Genomic DNA, 19,570 nt, shown 5'->3' on the forward strand with positions numbered 1-19,570 from the left:
ATTCCTATTTAAAGCTAAATACTTACCTGTAAAATAAACCCTAATATAGCTACAATATAAATTATAATTATATTGTAGCTATTTTAGGATTAATATTTATTTTACAGGCAACTTTGTAATTATTTTAACCAGGTACAATAGCTATTAAATAGTTAATAACTATTTAATAGCTACCTAGTTAAAATAATTACAACATTACCTGTAAAATAAATCCTAACCTAAGTTACAATTAAACCTAACACTACACTATCATTACATTAATTAAATAAAATACCTACAATTACCTACAATTAAACCTAACACTACACTATCAATAAATTAATTAAATACAATACCTACAAATAAATACAATTAAATAAACTAACTAAAGTACAAAAAATAAAAAAGAACTAAGTTACAAAAAATAAAAAAATATTTACAAACATTAGAAAAATATTACAACAATTTTAAACTAATTACACCTACTCTAAGCCCCCTAATAAAATAACAAAGCCCCCCAAAATAAAAAAATGCCCTAGCCTATTCTAAAAATAAAATAGAAAAGCTCTTTTACCTTACCAGCCCCTAAAAGGGCCCTTTGCGGGGCATGCCCCAAAGAATTCAGCTCTTTTGCCTGTAAAAAAAAAACATACAATACCCCCCCCCCAACATTACAACCCACCACCCACATACCCCTAATCTAACCCAAACCCCCCTTAAATAAACCTAACACTAAGCCCCTGAAGATCTCCCTACCTTGTCTTCACCACACCGGGTCCCGATCGGTCCAGAAGAGCCTCCGAAGTCTTGTTCCAAGCCCAAGCGGGGGCTGAAGAGTGACGTCCATCCTCCGGCTGAAGTCTTGATCCAAGCGGCGGCTGAAGAATTCCATCTTCGGGCAGAAGAGTAGATCCGGACCGGCAAACATCTTCATCCAAGCCGCATCTTCTATGTTCCATCCGATGACGAGCGGCTCCATCTTGAAGACCTCCAGCGTGGATCCATCCTCTTCTTCCGATGACTAGACGATGAATGAAGGCTCCTTTAAGGGACGTCATCCAAGATGGCGTCCCTCGAATTCCGATTGGCTGATAGGATTCTATCAGCCAATCGGAATTAAGGTAGGAAAATTCTGATTGGCTGATGGAATCAGCCAATCAGATTCAAGTTCAATCCGATTGGCTGATCCAATCCAATGTATTGAGCTCGCATTCTATTGGCATCGGAACAGCCAATCAGGGGTGTTTAGACTCGGGGTACATGTTAGGGTGTTAGGTGCAGATTTAGGAAGTGTTTCCCCATAGGAAACAATGGGGCTGCGTTAGGAGCTTAACGCTGCTTTTTTGCAGGTGTTAGGTTTTTTTCAGCTCAAACTGTCCCATTGTTTCTTATGAGGGAATCGTGCACGAGCACATTTTTGAAGCTGGCCGCGTCCGTAAGCACCGCTGGTATTGAGAGTTGCAGTGGCGGTAAATTATGCTATACGCTCCCTTTTTGGAGCCTAACGCAGCCATTCTGTGAACTCTAAATACCAGCTGTATTTAAAAGGTGCAGGGAAAAAAAAGCATGCGTTAGCTACGCGGGTTGTTACCGACAAAACTCTAAATCTAGGCGTTAGTGAATAGAGTGTCCCAGGATGACCAGATCTCATGGTACAGATCATATTTGTTATTGTCTCTAAATACATAAAGTTCCATTTGTCTGATGTAGTCCACTATGTCCAAAATCTGAACTAAAGTAGGGGGAGAAGTCTGCTTCCAATTTCTGACGATTGCTAACCTGGCAGCTGTCAGTCGGTAAGTCATTAGGTATTTGTCAGATTTATGGAGGTCTGGTGTCTTAAGGTGCAGGAATCCTACAGCCGGGTGCATAATTGCTGGTATTTGGAGTCTGCGCAAAAGGTTGAACACAGAGCTCCACAGCCCTCTGATCCTAGGGCACTCCCACCATATGTGTGCGTTTGTGCATAACTGGACACATTCTCTCTAGCATAAGGGTGAAGAGGAACGGAATATTCTATGTAAGGTGGTAGGAACCAGGTACCAACGGACCATAATTTTATAATATAATTCCCAGAGTGTTGCGCAGTGTAAAATTTGTTTGGTTTTCATGAGCTCCCTGAACCAAGCCCCCACCTCCTCAACAAAATGCAAGTCTCTCTCCCATGCAAGGAATTGACTCTGTTTCTCATGTTCGTTTTGAGTCACGAGCTCACAGTAATGAAAAGAAAGCATACCTCTAATGGGTTTGCCTAGTTTCCATCTTCTCTCCCAATTTGTTGCATTACGCAAAGAGTGTTTTGGAACACCCCAAGACGTAAGCAAGCTAGTTACACGTACATATTCAAATATCCTCTATCTTTTAATCATAATCTGAGTTCTCTAGCTCTTTTATAAAAGACTGCATCATCAGAACAATTTCTCCTGATCCGTAAGAATTCACCTATTGGAATTGCCCTTTTAGTTTGCCAGGTATTGCAACTGTCAAAGTTTAATTCAGAGTTGGTAGCTGTCTCCTTTCTATGGAGATCAGTTTTCAACTAATTTTGGGCATCTTTGTAGATTCATACATCCAGAAATTCTACAATTTTAGTACTCAGATTATATGTTAATCTGAGGTTCAAGTCATTCTTATTAAGTATGGCCATGAATTCTCTGAACATAGTTTCACTACCTGTCCATATAATGAACAGGTCATCTATATACCGACACCACAAATAGATGTATTGTGTATACTGATACAAATCTTCATTAAAAACAATCTCCCTTTCCCACCAGCCTAGATAAATAATGGCATAATGTATTGTTCCTTTTCCCAAATAACAACATTACTCCCCTTATCTGATGGTTTAATCAGGATATCATCCCATGAGTTGATTTCTATCAATGCCTCAGTTTCCTCTTTACTCATATTGGACATTTTTTAATAAAAATTTACTGTCATTTTTTGAACATCCTGATCTGCTGCTGCTCACATTATTATGAACCTTATGCCTGCCATTTATTCTGAATATACTCTGATTGTACATTTTTAGTGTTATGCATTACAATTAAATTGATCTGATGCGATTTTCTACCATAAGATCGCAACATTTTCACTAGGGTAGTACTACGTTTATTAGTTTGTGAGTATACTCTCTGTACTATGTGATATAACTGCTGTTTGACATCTGTGACAATATCTATTACCTTGGTACCGCTTAAACATACAATAACACGATCGCTATTATGTGTGCAGATCTCTACATTAGGTGCGATAATCTTTATAAATCGCTATTTGTTATAATGGACACTATTGATTATCACTGAAGATGCAAGTACTTATGCTTCCTTTATAACAATACCACGATCGTCAGGATTAGTTTTATTTTGTGAGGGCATTGTTATTAAATTGATGTTGCTTTGATCTGATAGGTCACTTTGGTTTTGGTGACGTCTGTGTATAATCACATGATAAATCAGCATCCAATGAAATTGGCGATTATGTGATAGTTTTATTTTATTGGAGATATCTAAACTATGCGCTGTTCAGGTATATGCTACTGAGTCTAGTGAAGCTTCCTCTAAGCTTCAAAAAGTGATTATGTTATTCTAGAAAGGATAAGACTCTTAAGCGCTTTAAGCTAATACCCCATAAGGAAAGATTTACAATGCAAAAATTATAGTGATTGAAATATCAAAATGTGTTTATCTCTGTTTGTTATAATAAATATGTCTTTAAAACATAACAATACTGTTTAGAATAGGTTGGCCAACCTTTTAAATTTTATACCGCATAAAAGACAGTCATAAAAAACAATCATAAAAAATGAACTTAATTGTAATCTACATTAAAGTCTAAACTAAAGCTCTATTATGCCTTGGATAGCAGCTTTGAAGAGAAATAGTTAATAGTTAAATACCTTAATATACACAATTTCTGTGAAAAAAATATATGTACTTTGTATATCAAATGTCACCAATTGCGTATAAACACTAAATGTCTCAAAATCGGTGCTCGCTTTTTTCTTGCTATTAGAACGTTTGTTCGTTTATGCGAGATCACAGAGCTATGAATATTGGTTCCAAAGTTTATTAGAGGCAATCTATGTTGCAAGTGCACTTGTGAATGCTATCTGACCTTATTTACTTCTGTCTTCAGACGGCTTTTGCTTTCCGCCCTCTTAGAACAGATCTCCGGTCCTGGAGCTTTAACTCAGCGGTAAGCCCCCATCACGCCGCTGCTTCAACGGCTGTTTCAAAATCACGCGCCTTACCCTCAAACTTCTCGTGATTGGTCCTCTGTGGGCGTCTGCTCAGCTCTCCCCGCTGGTGTTGTTTTTTCAGCTCTCCGGTAAATCTTATGATGCTTAGTTGGAAGCTGTCTCGGTTAAAGCTTCTGTGCTCTAGGCAGAATTAGTGTGGTACGGAAGCCCCAGACGCTGGGATGTGAAGATCCGGCAGCCTAGGACTGTCTCCTGTTCCTGATATGGGGTATTAGCTTAAAGCGCTTAAGAGTCTTATCCTTTCTAGATTATGTGATAGTTTGCCATAGGGGTGTGTCACGATACCCTCCCCTGATTGGATGAGATACGCCATTTAGGAAGGGGGGCTTACCCAACTCAGGTTAGCCTTTGAGAAAGCCGTGTGTCGGCAAAATGCGCATTAGGCGTATATTCTAAGCCCAGTCACCACTTATAATTGTTAAGCTCTATATGAGCATTTAATAGCCATTCTTTAGTGACTTTTAAGTCTGCACTTTATTTAGAGTAATCGTTGCGAGGTTGTAGCTCTTTTCAGTTAATTCAGTTAATTTTCAGTTAATTGTTTGTGTGCAGCTTGCTAGCAGATAATTGCCTTTAAGTCACTGTATCATTGCAGTCAGAATAGTAACGGTTTGTGTGGTTGCTGGTTCTCATTACCTTTAATTTTTAAACCCTTAACGACCAACGACGTATGAGGTATGTCCTCTAAAAAAATACAGTTAACGACCAAGGACGTACCACATACGTCGTCGGTCTTGAAAAGCGGTAGAAGCGATCCTGATCGCTTCCAGCTGCTTTCCGGTTATTGCAGTGATGCCTCGATATTGAGGCATCCTGCAATAACTCTTCTTAGACATCCGATGCAGAAAGAGACACTTTGTGGCCCTCTCTGCACCAGACATTGATGGCCACAATTGTTGGTGGGAGGGAGCCGATGTTGGAGGCGGGTGGGTGGCCATCGATGCGTGCCTGCGGTAAGAGGGGGGCGGGATCGTGGGCGGGGTCGCCAGGGGAGAGAACGGGGGCGTGCACGTGCACGGGGGGCGGCGCGCGTGCACGGGGCGGGAGCGGGTGGGAACCACTACACTACAGAAAAATATAATTGCAATAAGTGGGAGAAAGGGGGAAGATAATGGGTAAATAAAAGGATTCAGGAGGGGGTGGGGGTTAGTCTTTGGGGGGGAAGCTACACTACTGAATTTTTTTTTTTTTTTTTAAATCTATTTTTTGTAAACTGGGTACTGGCAGTACCCAAGATGGCTCCCAATAAGGTAGAGGGGGAGGGTTAGAGAGCTGTTTGGGGGGGATCAGGTAAGTTGGGGGCTAAGGGGGATCCTACACCGCAGCATATGTAAATATGCTAAAAACAAAACAAAATAACTTTTATTTTAGTACTGGCAGACTTTCTGCCAGTACTTAGATTGGCGAGGATAATTGTGGGTTAGGGGAGGGAAGAGAGCTGTTTCGGAGTGATCAGGGGGTGTGATGTGTCAGATGGGAGGCTGATCTCTACACTAAATTAACCCTACAAGCTCCCTAATTAACCCCTTCACTGCTAGACATAATACACGTGTGATGCGCAGCGGCATTTAGCGGCCTTCTAATTACCAAAAAGCAATGCCAAAGCCATATATGTCTGCTATTTCTGAACAAAGTGGATCCCAGAGAAGCATTTACAACCATTTGTGCCATAATTGCACAAGCTGTTTGTAAATAATTTCAGTGAGAAACCTAAAGTTTGTGAAATATTTTGTCAAAAAGTGAACGTTTTTTTTATTTGATCGCATTTGGCGGTAAAATGGTGGCATGAAATATACCAAAATGGGCCTAGACTAATAGTTTGGGTTGTCTACTACACTAAAGCTAAAATTAACCCTACAAGCTCCCTAATTAACCCCTTCACTGCTGGGCATAATACATGTGTGGTGCGCAGTGGCATTTAGCGGCCTTCTAATTACCAAAAAGCAACGCCAAAGCCATATATGTCTGCTATTTCTGAACAAAGGGGATCCCAGAGAAGCATTTACAACCATTTATCCCATAATTGCACAAGTTGTTTGTAAATAATTTCAGTGAGAAACCTAAAGCTTGTGAAAACATTTGTTAAAAAGTGAAAGATTTCTTTTTATTTGATCGCATTTGGCGGTGAAATGGTTGCATGAAATATACCAAAATGGGCCTAGATCAATACTTTGGGATGTCTTCTAAAACAAAATATATACATGTCAAGGGATATTCAGGGATTACTGAAAGATATCAATGTCCTAATGTAACTAGCGCTAATTTTGAAAAAAAGGTGGTTTGGAAATAGCAAAGTGCTACTTGTATTTATTGGCCAATAACTTGCAAAAAAAGCAAAGAACATTTTAACATTGGGTATTTCTAAACTCAGGACAAAATTTAGAAACTATTTAGCATGGGTGTTTTTTGGTGGTTGTAGATGTGTAACAGATTTTGGGGGTCATATTTTATATTTTTTTATAGTAAATTATAAGATATGATGAAAATAATGGTATCTTTAAAAAGTCCATTTAATGGCGAGAAAAACAGTATAAAATATGTGGGGGTACAGTAAATGAGTAAGAGGAAAATTACATCTAAACACAAACACCGCAAAAATGTAAAAATAGCCTTGGTCCCAAATGGATAGAAAATGGAAAAGTGCTGTGGTCATTAAGGGGTTAATCTAAGTATTAATACATACACTGCACTTCACACTATTTTATAGGAACAATTAAAAGTTATGTTTTACATATCTCCCTGAGAGGTTTTTTTCCCCTCCATGTTCTACCATTGTCCCCTTTTTCTTTCCCCTTTTTTTTGGTTTACACTCATATGACTAAATGCCCTAGAAATATGGAGCAGAAAGAAGGGGAAGTCAAGGAGGTGAAATCATTATTGTTTACATGTTATTGGCAACCAAAGAGGTAACATTTTTGATTTGTATGTTACTGGCAGCCAAGGGGTAAAATGACTGCTCAGTTGTGAAAATTATCCACGGTGGGATCAAGAGTAGGGAATAAGCTTTTGGGGGATAGCATTGTGTGACCCCATCTACCTTTGTGTCTAGTCACTTTCAGATTCTCCAGTATTTTTGCGGCGGATGGCTCGCAACCCTATCGGCACTTGTCTACTTTGTCTAATGAAAAAAATAAACAATGCAGTTCAACCTGCTTGTGAGAATGTGAGTTAGAATTTGTCAACAAAGCACTAAATAATAAACGGCTAGATTACGAGTTTTGCGGTATGAGTGAAAAAGCATCGTTATGGCTCTTTTTAACTACCGCTGGTATTACAAGTCTTGCAGGTATAGCTGTACCGCACACTTTTTTGGCCGTAATGCAACATAACTACCGCAGCTTTTAAAAAGTCCTTTTTTTCAACGGGACTTCCATAGCGCCGGTATTACGAGTTTGCCTGTCCGGCCAAAAAGTGAGCGGTACAGCCAATACCGTCAAATCCATACCGTAAACTGAAAGTCAGTAGTTATGGGTTTTATGCTACAACGCTGTAATATAAAACTCATAACTAAAGTGCTAAAAAGTACACTAACACCCATAAACTACCTATTAACCCCTAAACCGAGGCCCTCCCGCATCGCAAACACTAAAATAACATTATTAACCCCTAATCCGCCACCCCCGACATCACCGCCACTAGAATAAACATATTAACCCCTATACCGCAGCAGTCCTGCATCGTAAACACTAGTTAAATATTATTAACCCCTAATCTGCTGTCCCTAACATCACCGCAACCTACATTACTGTTATTAACCCCTAATCTGCTGCCCCCAAAATCGCTGCCACTATACTAAAGTTATTAACCCATAAACCTAACCCTAAGTCTAACCCTAACACCCCTAACTTTAATATAATTAAAATAAATCTAAATAAATATTACTATCATTAACTAAATAATTCCTATTTAAAACTAAATACTTACCTATAAAATAAACCCTAAGCTAGCTACAATATAACTAATTGTATTTATTTTACGTAATAACACAAAAAGCTGTTGTGTGGTCATCAAGCTGTGCAATTTATTTCACTGTGTAGAAAGCAACACATCATACGAGGTACAACAGGTCAGATAAATCCTACATGTTTCATGCCGACAGGCACTTCGTCAGGGTGATCCCTGACGAAGTGCCTGTCGACATGAAACGCCTAGGATTTATCTGACCTGTTCTACCACGTATGATGTGTTGCTTTCTACACAGCAAAATAAATTGCACAGCTTGATGACCACACAACCGCTTTTTGTGTTATTAAGTATCAAGATTTGTTTTAAGGTTTGGACGCCTTCTTAACGTGGTTGTTCTTGCCTTTGTTTATACCTGCTATACCTGTAATACGACACTTCCGGACAGGTCACGGGACCGCAACCGAGTGAAGCGCTAATCGGAGGAGCTCGAAGAGCTGTTGGCGTCTTCCGCAACAAAGTGGAGCTCGGAGTTGTACAAGTTACTTGTTTCAAAGTCACGGGAGGAGTTCAGTATCTGGTATTTACAACAGCACAAGCATAATGACGACTGGGTAAGCAACTCATATATTATATACAAACGGAACGTTATTAAAGTTGCACAGTGTCTATGCAAAAGTTGCCTGTATACGGCAAGGCTCAGCAGAGCATACTATAGGGTTTACTGTGTGAACGTCAATACAGTTCCCCTACTGAGCAGTTGATCATCATTTTTACAATAAACTATTGTTGTATTTATTTTAACTTGGTAGATTAGTTAGTAAATAGTTATTAACTATTTAATAACTACATAGCTAAAATAAATAAAAATTTACCTGTTAAATAAAACCTAACCTGTCTTACACTAACACATAACCATACACTACAATTAAATCAATTACATTAATTAAATACAATTAACTAAATTACAAAAACAAGCACTAAATTACACAAAATAAAAAAGAAATTATCACATTTTTAAACTAATTACACCTAATCTAATAGCCCTATCAAAATAATAAAGCCCCCCCAAAATAAATAAAAAAAAACCCTAGCCCACAATAAACTACCAATGGCCCTTAAAAGGGCCTTTTGCGGGGCATTGCCCCAAAGAAATCAGCTCTTTTACCTGTAAAATACAATCAACCCCCCAACAGTAAAACCCACCACCCACACAACCAAACCCCCAAATAAAATCCTATCTAAAAAAACCTAAGCTCCCCATTGCACTGAAAAGGGCATTTGGATGGGCATTGCCCTTAAAAGGGCATTTAGCTCTTTTTCTGCCCAAACCCTAAACTAAAAATAAAACCGTACATCCATCCTCAACAAAGCAACAGAAGTCCTCAGCGAATAGGATTTTTTCACCTTTAATTCCGATTGGTTGATAGAATTATATCAGCCAATCGGAATTCAAGGGACGCCATCTTGGATGACGTCCCTTCAAGGAACCTTCATTCTTCATTAGCCATGGAAAGAAGAGGATGCTTTGCGCTGGATGTCTTGAAGATGGAGCCACTCCACGCCGGATGGATGAAGATAGAAGATGCCGTCTGGATGAAGACTTCTGCCCATCTGGAGGACCACTTCTTGCCGCTTGGATGAAGAATTCTCCCGGCTTCGTTGAGGACTTCTTGCCGCTTGGATGAAGACTTCTCCCGGCTTCTTTGCGGATGGATGTCCAGTATTCAAAAACTGTAAGTGGATCTTCGGGGGTTAGTGTTAGTTTTTTTTTAAGGGTTTATTGGGTGGGTTTTATTTTTAGCTTAGGGTTTGGGCAGAAAAAGAGCTAAATGCCATTTTAAGGGCAATACCCATTCAAATTCCCTTTTCAGGGCAATGGGGAGCTTAGATTTTTTTAGATAGGATTTTATTTCGGGGGTTGGTTGTGTGGGTGGTGGGTTTTACTGTTTGGGGTTGTTTGTATTTTTTTTTTACAGGTAAAAGAGCTGATTTCTTTCGGGCAATGCCCTGCAAAAGGCCCTTTTAAGGGCCATTGGTAGTTTAGATACAATGTAACTATTAGTTATATTGTAGCTAGCTTATGGTTTATTTTATAGGTAATTAGTTTTAAATAGGAATTATTTAGTTAATGATAGGAATTTTTAATTAGATTTATTTTAATTATATTAAAGTTAGGGGTGTTAGGGTTAGACTTAGGGTTAGGTTTAGGGGTTAATAACTTTAGTATAGTGGCGGCGACGTTGGTGGAGGAAGATTAGGGGTTAATAAGTGTAGGTGGGTGGCGGAGACATTGGGGGTGGCAGATTAGGGGTTAATAAGTGAAATGGGGGCGGCAGATTAGGGGTTAATAAGTGTAGGTAGGTGGCGGCAGGGGTGGCAGGTTAGGGGGTTAATAAGTGTACTGTAGGTGTCAGCGATGTCGGGAGCAGCAGATTAGGGGTTAATAATTGTAATGTAGGTGTCGCCAATGTCGGGGGTGGCAGATTAGGGGTTAATAAGTGTAATGTAAGTGGCGGCGATGTCGGGGCGGCAGATTAGGGGTTAATAAGTGTAATGTAGGTGCCAGCCATGTCGGGGGCGGCAGATTAGGGGTTAATAAGTGTAATGTAGGTGGCGGCGATGTCGGGGGCGGCAGATTAGGGGTGTTTAGACTCAGGGTTTATGTTAGGGTGTTAGGTGTAAACATAAATTTTCTTTTCCCATAGGAAACAATGGGGCTGCGATACGGAGCTTTACGCTCCTTTATTGCAGGTGTTAGGCTTTTTTTTAGCCGGCTCTCCCCATTGATGTCTATGGGGAAACCGTGCACGAGCACGTAAAACCAGCTCAAAGCAGCGCTGCTATTTGAGTGCGGTATGGAGCTCAATTTTGCTCAATGCTGCCATATAATATACCGAGCACCGAGCTGCTCTTACCGCAAAACTCTAGCCGAAAAGAGTTTATTGATTCATTATTTAGTTTAAATGTTGACCTATGAAATATGTATAGTTTGTTTGATCATATTCAGTGATTTATTATTTAACAAAATAATAAACCTGTTTTCTCTCTTTATTTGGCTTAAAATATCAGTAGCAAAAAAAACCACAAATCTTTTTTTTTACTAATCGGGAACTTGCTCTTTCAGGAAATGATCATTCATTCAATGTCTGGATACTATGGAAATAGAATTTCCACAAAGAGCTAGCAGTTAAATTAAAAACCACACATTTCTTATGCTGGCAAAGCAACATGCAGAACTTGGCAATTTTATATTGGAAAATGGGCTTTGCCAAGAACTGATCACGGGTCAGGGTAAATGGTTACAGAACATAGTCAAGCCTAACTTTTGATACTGACATTGTAGAGGGTTTAATATTTGTTCAAACGTTAGAATGTCTGCATATCAAAGCAAAAAAATTGTGGTTTCAAGCACTGCATTCTTCCTGCTTATGGTTGCATAAAAAAGGAAAAATTTCAATTTTTACATAAATATTTATTCAGAAATATTTATATTAGGATATAATATTTGCTGTGTTATTTATATAGTAGGAAGGAATCGCCGGCATTACACATTTAAAAACACATTAAAATATTTTGGCTTTTTGTGTGTCAATATCAACTAATTAAACTTTAGAAGTTGTCCTTGTCTGTACTATGGGATAATTGTATCAAAATAAGTTTAAACACTTTGACATTCTGGGCCAGATTACAAGTGGAGCGCTAAATATCGCTTTGATGAAAGCGATATTAGCACTCCACTGAGTAATATCAGCGGGCAATAATGTGGGCTGGTATTACAAGTTGTTAGCAATGTGAACACAACCTCACGTTCGCATTACTGGGAAGCATTGCGCTCACGACAGTGCTCTTACATAGGCTCCTATGGGGGTCTTGTTCTGATGCCATCATAAACGGCATCAGAACTTGCTCAGTTCCGGGGGTAAGTAGCGCAGCGATTGGCAGCGGTGTTAAATATATATGTATATGATTATATACATATATATTTATGTGTTAATATGTGTACAGTATATACACATAGCAACACATAAATATATATGTAGATAAGCATATATATTTACTGGGAACACAGAGTTCCCATTGACCGCAATGTAAAGGCACTTTTCAGTGCTGTTTTTTTTCTAACACCCCACTCCCACCAACTTTAGCCCCAAAATACTGCCTAGTGCATTAATTGTATTAAAAAATAAAGATGCTGCCATCTTTATTTTTTAATAAAATGTACTATACAGTATTTTGAGCGCATTTAGGGCATATTTATAAAATTAACCAGAGGTCTGACCTCTGGTTAATCTTATAAGAGCTAATTGCTACCGCGAGCTTGTGGTAGCAATAACCAGTCACTTGTAATGGCTGGTTAAATATCACACAATAATTTAGCGCTCCACTTGTAATCTAGCCCTATGTTTTTCATGCAAAATATTTTTAATGTGTTTAAAGGGCCATTATATTGATAAAATTACATACTCTGATTCATTAAAAAATGGTTTGTGACAGCTGAAGCGTACTACTAAAGGTAGACAATTCTTCTGTTTCTTGCTTTTTTTATACATGATATTGAGGTTAAGGGTAATTAACTTCAAAATATTGAATTTAAGGTAAGTCTGCAACTTTTTTTTTAACCAAATCAAATACAATATTTAAAATAGCATAGGATAACATTCAGTTATGTAAATCAGAATCTTCAGCAAACCTTAAGCAATCGTTTATAACAAATCTGTGTAAAAACTTTTAAATGAAAAGGACATTAAACATTAAGGGCCAGATTATGAGTGGCGCACTAACAGCAGTTTATCGCAGCTGTTTGCTTGTTGGGTGTGGCGCTCCTATTATATGTGAAAGTAAACACAGATCGCTTGAGCTATGGTTAACTTTTTGCGAAACAAAAAAGTTTCACAAAACACATAAAAAATACATTACAGCAAGAGAACAAAGAAACATCGATAACAGGAGTAAATTAGAAAGTTGCTTAAAATTTCATGCTCTGTCTGAATCATGAAAGTTTAATTTTGAGTAGACTGTCCCTTTAATGAATTCTGCAGTCTCAAAATTATTCAACCCGCTGAATAGAATCCCTCACAACAGCACAAATATGGAAAACAGGTGCTGTCTCAAGCACACCTGATGCAACTAATCAAGGGCTTCATTTGTTGCACCAGGTGTGCTTGAGCTAGAACACATAAAATAGCTGAACTGGCTAGGGGTTTGTCGAGTGTCACATTTGACTGCAAGTTAGAAAGATTGTCAAAAGAATGGTCCAAAAAGTTAAGAGAAGAGATGATTGCTCTGCACAAACAAGGAACAAGATACATAAAGATAGCAAAGGCACTGACTATTCCTAGAGACACCATTGGAAGCATAGTTCACAAGTTCAAAGTTAAAGGAACAGTGGTTACACTACCAGGACAGGACAGAAAAAGGAAGCTATCAATGGCTGCGAGTGACTGCAAAAGACCTGCAGCAAGACTTGGTGGCAACAGGCACAGAGGATTCAGTTTGCACAGTAAGGCGCATACTATACACAGAAGGTTTCCACGCTAGAACTTCAAGATGTACACCATTACTGACATAAAAGCACAAGAAAGTGCAACTCCAATATGCTCAAAATCATACAAATAAGCCATAGACGTTTTGTGGAGCAATGAAACAAAACTGGAACATGTATGGAGAAAGAAGAATGAAGCATACAATGAAAAGAACACTCTGCCTACATTTAAGCATGGTGGTGGCTCGGTGATGCTCTGGGCCTGCTTTGCAACCTCTGGCACTGGAAACCTGCAGCATGTGGAAGGCAAGATGAATTCATTAAAGTATCAGAAAATCCTAGGAGAAAACATCATGCCGTCTGTGAGGAAGCTTGGGCGTCATTGAACCTTCCAACAGGACAATGATCCCAAGCATACATCAAATTCCACCAAGGCTTGATTTCACAAGAAGTCTTGGAAGATCCTACAGTGGTCATCACAGTCACCTAACTTGAACCCCATAGAAAATCACTGGTGGGATTTGAAGAAGGCGGTTGCAGCACGCAAACCCAATAATATTACTGAACTGGATTGATCATGAGGAATGGGCTAAGATTCCTCAGGAACGCTGCCAGAAGCTGGTGTCTGGCTATGCATCTCATTTGCAGCAGGTCATAACAGAAAAAGGGTGCACTACTAAGTACTAATGATGCTTGCCATGAAGGGGTTGAATAATGTTGAGACTGCAGAATTCATTAAAAGTTGCATTTTCAGTTGAATTTGGGGAAACCACTTGAAGCATTCATTGTGTTGAGCTATTTCAATTGTTTGATTTGCTGATTGCAAACAGCTGGAAGTCTGTACATTTTGACAATAAACCTGATTTGCTCCCTAAAGACTCTACTGTTCAGGGATGCATACAACGTATGCTAACCTTACTTTATACCAGTTCCACTCCTCCATTGCTATCCCCTGAACCCCCTTAGAATGTAAGCCTAAGAGTCCAGCTGTTTGTAAATCACCTTCTTAAGAGCTGACTACAACAGTGCAACTCTTGGCAGGGCACTCCACCCATTTGATCCCTATAACTGTTTTGTTGTACTCCCCCTTTGCTTATAGCGCTGCAGAATCTGTTGGCGCTCTACAAATAACCGATAATAATAATAATTTGCAATGGCAGTTGAATAATTTTGATTACAACTGTAATATATATATATATATATATATATATATATATATATATCAAGAGCAATCAAAAGAACACAATAGCTGATTAATCTGAGGGAAACTTTAAACACATGTGGACTCCTACTAATATAAATCTGACTGTTGGCTTAAAATAGTGGGTTAAGTATAGAAAACTGGTACAGTTGTGCAATAAACTCCAAAACTCTATATATAGGGTATGGATCTCAACATATCAGGTGAAAAATATATATATCAAGTATTTGTCCACATAGTGTCCATATGGTAATAATTTTTAAGTTCCAATATATAGCGCTTAGTTTGTGTATAATCCCAGCGCTGTGGAAAGTTCCAAAGTAATGGACCGTAGAGAGAATAAAGTTCCCTTAATGCAACCTCAGAGCCAAGGCACTATCCAGGTGTGCTAAGTGAAAAGCTGTAAAGTACCTTCAAATTTAGCGGATCAAACCAATGCTTTAAGTAGGCATACAGAACCAAACAGCCTCCTCCGAAGATCCCAGTAGGGCAAAAGCTCACCAGTTTCGACGGGGGAAGTATGTACCGTCTGTATCCACGTCTCTTGTCGTCCTCAATGGTCTGGAGCTCTGACGTCAAGATGATGTGCCGCGTCGCACATCAGGTACGCTGAACCGTGTCAGACGTGAAGTATGCGTAAGGAATACGTGCAGCGTCGCACTGAAGATCCGCAGGAACGTACCAGGCGTCCACTGGGTCCCAAAGTTAGAAGGCTCCTAGGTCTAGATGCGGGTTCCAAGTAGCTCACGGTCAGAGCGGTATCTCATCCGCTGTATACAACAGGCAAGAAATCCCCAAAGGTGGGAAGGATTGAGACCGAAGCTACATCCAAAGTCAGTTCAAAACCAGTTTATTGGCAGAGTGCAGGTACAAAAGGTGAAGCCAGAGCAAAAACACCTGACGCGTTTCGCGCATGTGCACATGCGCTTCATCAGAGGTCCTCTGATGAAGCGCATGTGCGCATGCGCGAAACGCGTCAGGTGTTTTTGCTCTGGCTTCACCTTTTGTACCTGCACTCTGCCAATAAACTGGTTTTGAACTGACTTTGGATGTAGCTTCGGTCTCAATCCTTCCCGCCTTTGGGGATTTCTTGCCTGTTATATATATATATATATATATATATATTACTATATATCATATACTTTTGAACCCTTATAAATATTATGAGTGTAACAGTTTATTTTGATTACAACTGATATATATATATATATATATATACATATATATAGTTTCAGAATAACAACCTTTTTTTCAGTCATGTGACTGCTATTGAAAAGCATTGAGAAGTAGTGCATTGATTAAAATAGCCAGTAGGTGGAGCTGTCCGCTTGTGTTGCAGCAAAGCCAAGTAAGCTGAAATTAATCAGTTTAACCAGGCCTGAGCTATAGAAAGAACTGTGTGCAGAAAAATGCAAGTAAAGTCTGTGTTGTGTGATTATTTTATTAGGTTTATAATGCTGTTTAGCATTTAAAGTCTTCATTTCAAAGCTTTAAAAACAATGTATTAGGTGTTACTTATGACAATTTTGAGAGGGGCCTGGAACCTAACTCCCTCACTCCCCACTGACTTACATTATAAACTGGGTTTCAATTTACATCTGTTTCGATTTACAACCATTCCTTCTGGAACCTAACCCCAGCGTAAACTGAGGGCTACCTGAATATAAATATATATATATATATATAAAATAGCCCTTTGCGGTCAAATACATGGCTATATATCATATACTATTGAACCCTTATAAATATTTTTTAGTAATATTTTTATTAATAATTTTTATCAGGTAGTGTATATATGAGTGTAACAGTTTATTTTAATATATTTATGTTGTCTTTGGTTCAACTTTTATTTTTAGCTCTAACCCTTTATGTGATGTCTTCAGTCACGCTAACCTGACACACATTAAATTTGATTGTGCTGAAGCGAACTTGTTTACTTTCAACTTTTAATACGCACGCAAATCAACTTGCCCGCAATATTGCTATAGTGCGCGTATAATAAATTTAGCCCACCACTTGTAGTCTTGCCATAAGTGGGTAATAAAATAATAAGTTAATGAAAAATTTAAAAGATCAAAAATTTTGTAAAAATTACCTATTTTGTTCAGGAAAATTTTCAAACAGCATATGAAGGAAATCCTGTAACAGAAAAGAGAAACATTTCTAAGCACATTATGACATTTGTTATATTTCCTTTTATTTCAATATAATCAGTGCTACTCCACAAGAAAAAGCTTTAGGATTTTACAGTTGTTATAAGCAAACCTTTTATTTAATCAACAATATTCAATCATTTAAGTAGGAAACAAACACAAAACTAATCATAATAATGATGTGCGGTAGAGTGAATAATATTAAAAGCAGTACCAAAAATAAAAAGCCAATGTTTCAATTTCCCCCCACTGTGGTGGGAACTTATTAGGCGAGTGATAGGAAAAAAAGGTGGCACTTCTTATATCACTACTTTCATGTCTTAAAGTCAAAATTAAACTTTCATGATTCAGATAGGGCATGCAATTTTAAACAACTTTTAACTTTACTTTTATCATCAAATTAGCTTTGTTCTCTTTGAATTCTTTGTTGAAAGCTAAACCTAGGTAGGCTCATATGTTAATTTCTAAGCCCTTGAAGGCTGCCTCTTATCTCATTGCATTTTGACAAATTTTTTTATAGCTAGACATCGTTAGTTCATGCCATATATGTGGAGTTACTTATGAGTCAGCACTGATTGGCTAAAATGCAAGTCTGTCAAAAGAACTGAAATAAGTGGGCAGTCTGCAGAGGCTTAGAAACAAGGTAATCAGAGGTAAAAAGTATATTAATATGGGGCGGAGCCGGCCACGGACCAGCATGGCCGCAAAAATATAGTGCTCCGAGTAGCTGACTCCTGCTGCAACATTTAACGACAGTCCAGGAGAGGACTTCTAAGTTTACAACTGGGCAAGTGAAAGTTGAACCTCTGGGGGACAAAACCCCGTCATGTGAGAATCTGACAACCCACCGGGGGCAAGGATATTAATCCCTGAACTGCTGAAACTCAGGCCCTGTGAAATCTTGTCAGTGGCGCGAATCGCCATTACCGCCGGAGCTTAACAGTGCAGAGGAGAAGAGAGGGGTATAGCTCCGACCTTCCCGGAACTTCAGTGACAGATGGGGCAACACACCGGTGCCGAGAACAAAGAGATTTCACTACCGCACAGCCTTGAGGGGTAAAGAGAGAGAAAGGTGGGGGCCCGCCACTCTAAGTAACCAGATAGATCAGCCGTTATGGCGCCTGACACAAAAGTGACATGAATAGAGAGAGCCGGAGGTGAGAACTTTTTTCTGCAAATCATTGTTTTGTTCATAGTTTTTCCCCGGGAACATAAGAGGCCTGAGATGCGAACTGCAACATAGAGACTTACACACTTATATGGTACAGACAAGTTAACAGGGGACAGCGGTCACGTCAAATCTGGTTAAATGTTGTCAGGCCTCAAACACAACTCTGCAGTTACACAGAAGAAAGTAATGTTTTAAACTGAATAAAAGACAACCCCAGCAATCACACATTACAGAACGTGGGGCATGCAAACTCAGTGCACTGGGGAATAACCCTAGCAGCACACCATCTCTTGGATCACAGTCTTCATCGAGAACATTAAGAAAATAAACAGTGGGCTGCTATTCAGAGACTATCACATTCATACCACTCAAACAAGCTAGCAGTCGATAGCAGTCACACCAATCCTAGACAGAATACTGAGATACTCACAATACTCAACCAATAAAGAGGAAAGAAAAGTGCATGCAAACATAATAATTATAGCTACAGGGAGTACCTTTATTTATGAAGTGAACTTTCAAGGACAAAGAGGTATAATTTATCTAAACAGTTGCACCTCATAACGCATCCTACCACCTGATATCTGTGCCATACTGAGCAACCACACAAACATGGCGTCTAGAAGACAACAAAAAATGGATAAGCCTCAAAAACCAGCAAGCTCTGCGGGCTCTAAGATGAACTCTTTCTTTAAGACGGTAGTTACACCTAGTGCAGCTTCACCGGCCTCTCCCATCTCTGAGACAGAGGAGGGTAGTACAGATGACATCTCTCCTGAAGATGAATCTCCCCTTACTAGAGCAGACCTGAGTGCACTACCCTCCAAAGAGGATTTTACAACCTTTATGCAACAAGTCAGCCAAATAATACGAGATGGTCTGGCGGAAGTGAAAAAGGACATCACTGAGTTGGGGAATAGAGTAGTACAGCTTGAAGAATACGCTGAAGAAGTGTCGGAAAGCACAAATCTCACAACAATGCAGCTTCAACACCAGGCCACAGAGATTACACATTTGCAGAACCAGATTGAAGATCTGGACAACAGGGGCCGCAGACAGAATTTAAGAATCAGGGGAATCCCGGAAACCACCCTGCCCACTGCACTACCACAATACCTGCAGAACTTATTTCGCTTCCTGCTTGACAAAGACCCAGACAAAGACATACTACTAGACAGAGCCCATAGGGCGTTGAGGCCGAAACCACAGCCCTCTGCACCACCTAGAGATGTCATCTTAAAATGCCATTATTTTCAAGACAAGGAGAACATCTTGGCAGCAGCAAGAAAAAAGTCACCTGTCCGCTATCTGGACACTGCCCTTCAAATATATGCAGACTTAAGCCCTATTACTCTATCAAAACGCCGAGAAGTGGGATTTTTAACAACACATCTAAGAGAATTAGGGATACCAT

At 39.2% G+C, this 19,570-nt stretch overlaps 1 protein-coding gene across 1 annotated transcript in view; it reads right to left on the bottom strand.

Moving 5' to 3' along the window:
* The window catches only part of AOPEP (aminopeptidase O (putative)), a 1,396,509-nt gene that overhangs the window by 437,490 nt on the left and 939,449 nt on the right, over positions 1-19,570 (bottom strand). Inside the window, exon 10 of the mRNA XM_053702422.1 lies at positions 16,928-16,971. Coding sequence (XP_053558397.1) covers positions 16,928-16,971 — 44 coding nt within the window. The remainder of the gene's footprint in view (positions 1-16,927; positions 16,972-19,570) is intronic.

This window comes from Bombina bombina, chromosome 2 (assembly GCF_027579735.1).
Source record: "Bombina bombina isolate aBomBom1 chromosome 2, aBomBom1.pri, whole genome shotgun sequence".
In the NCBI taxonomy this organism is placed as follows: domain Eukaryota; kingdom Metazoa; phylum Chordata; class Amphibia; order Anura; family Bombinatoridae; genus Bombina; species Bombina bombina.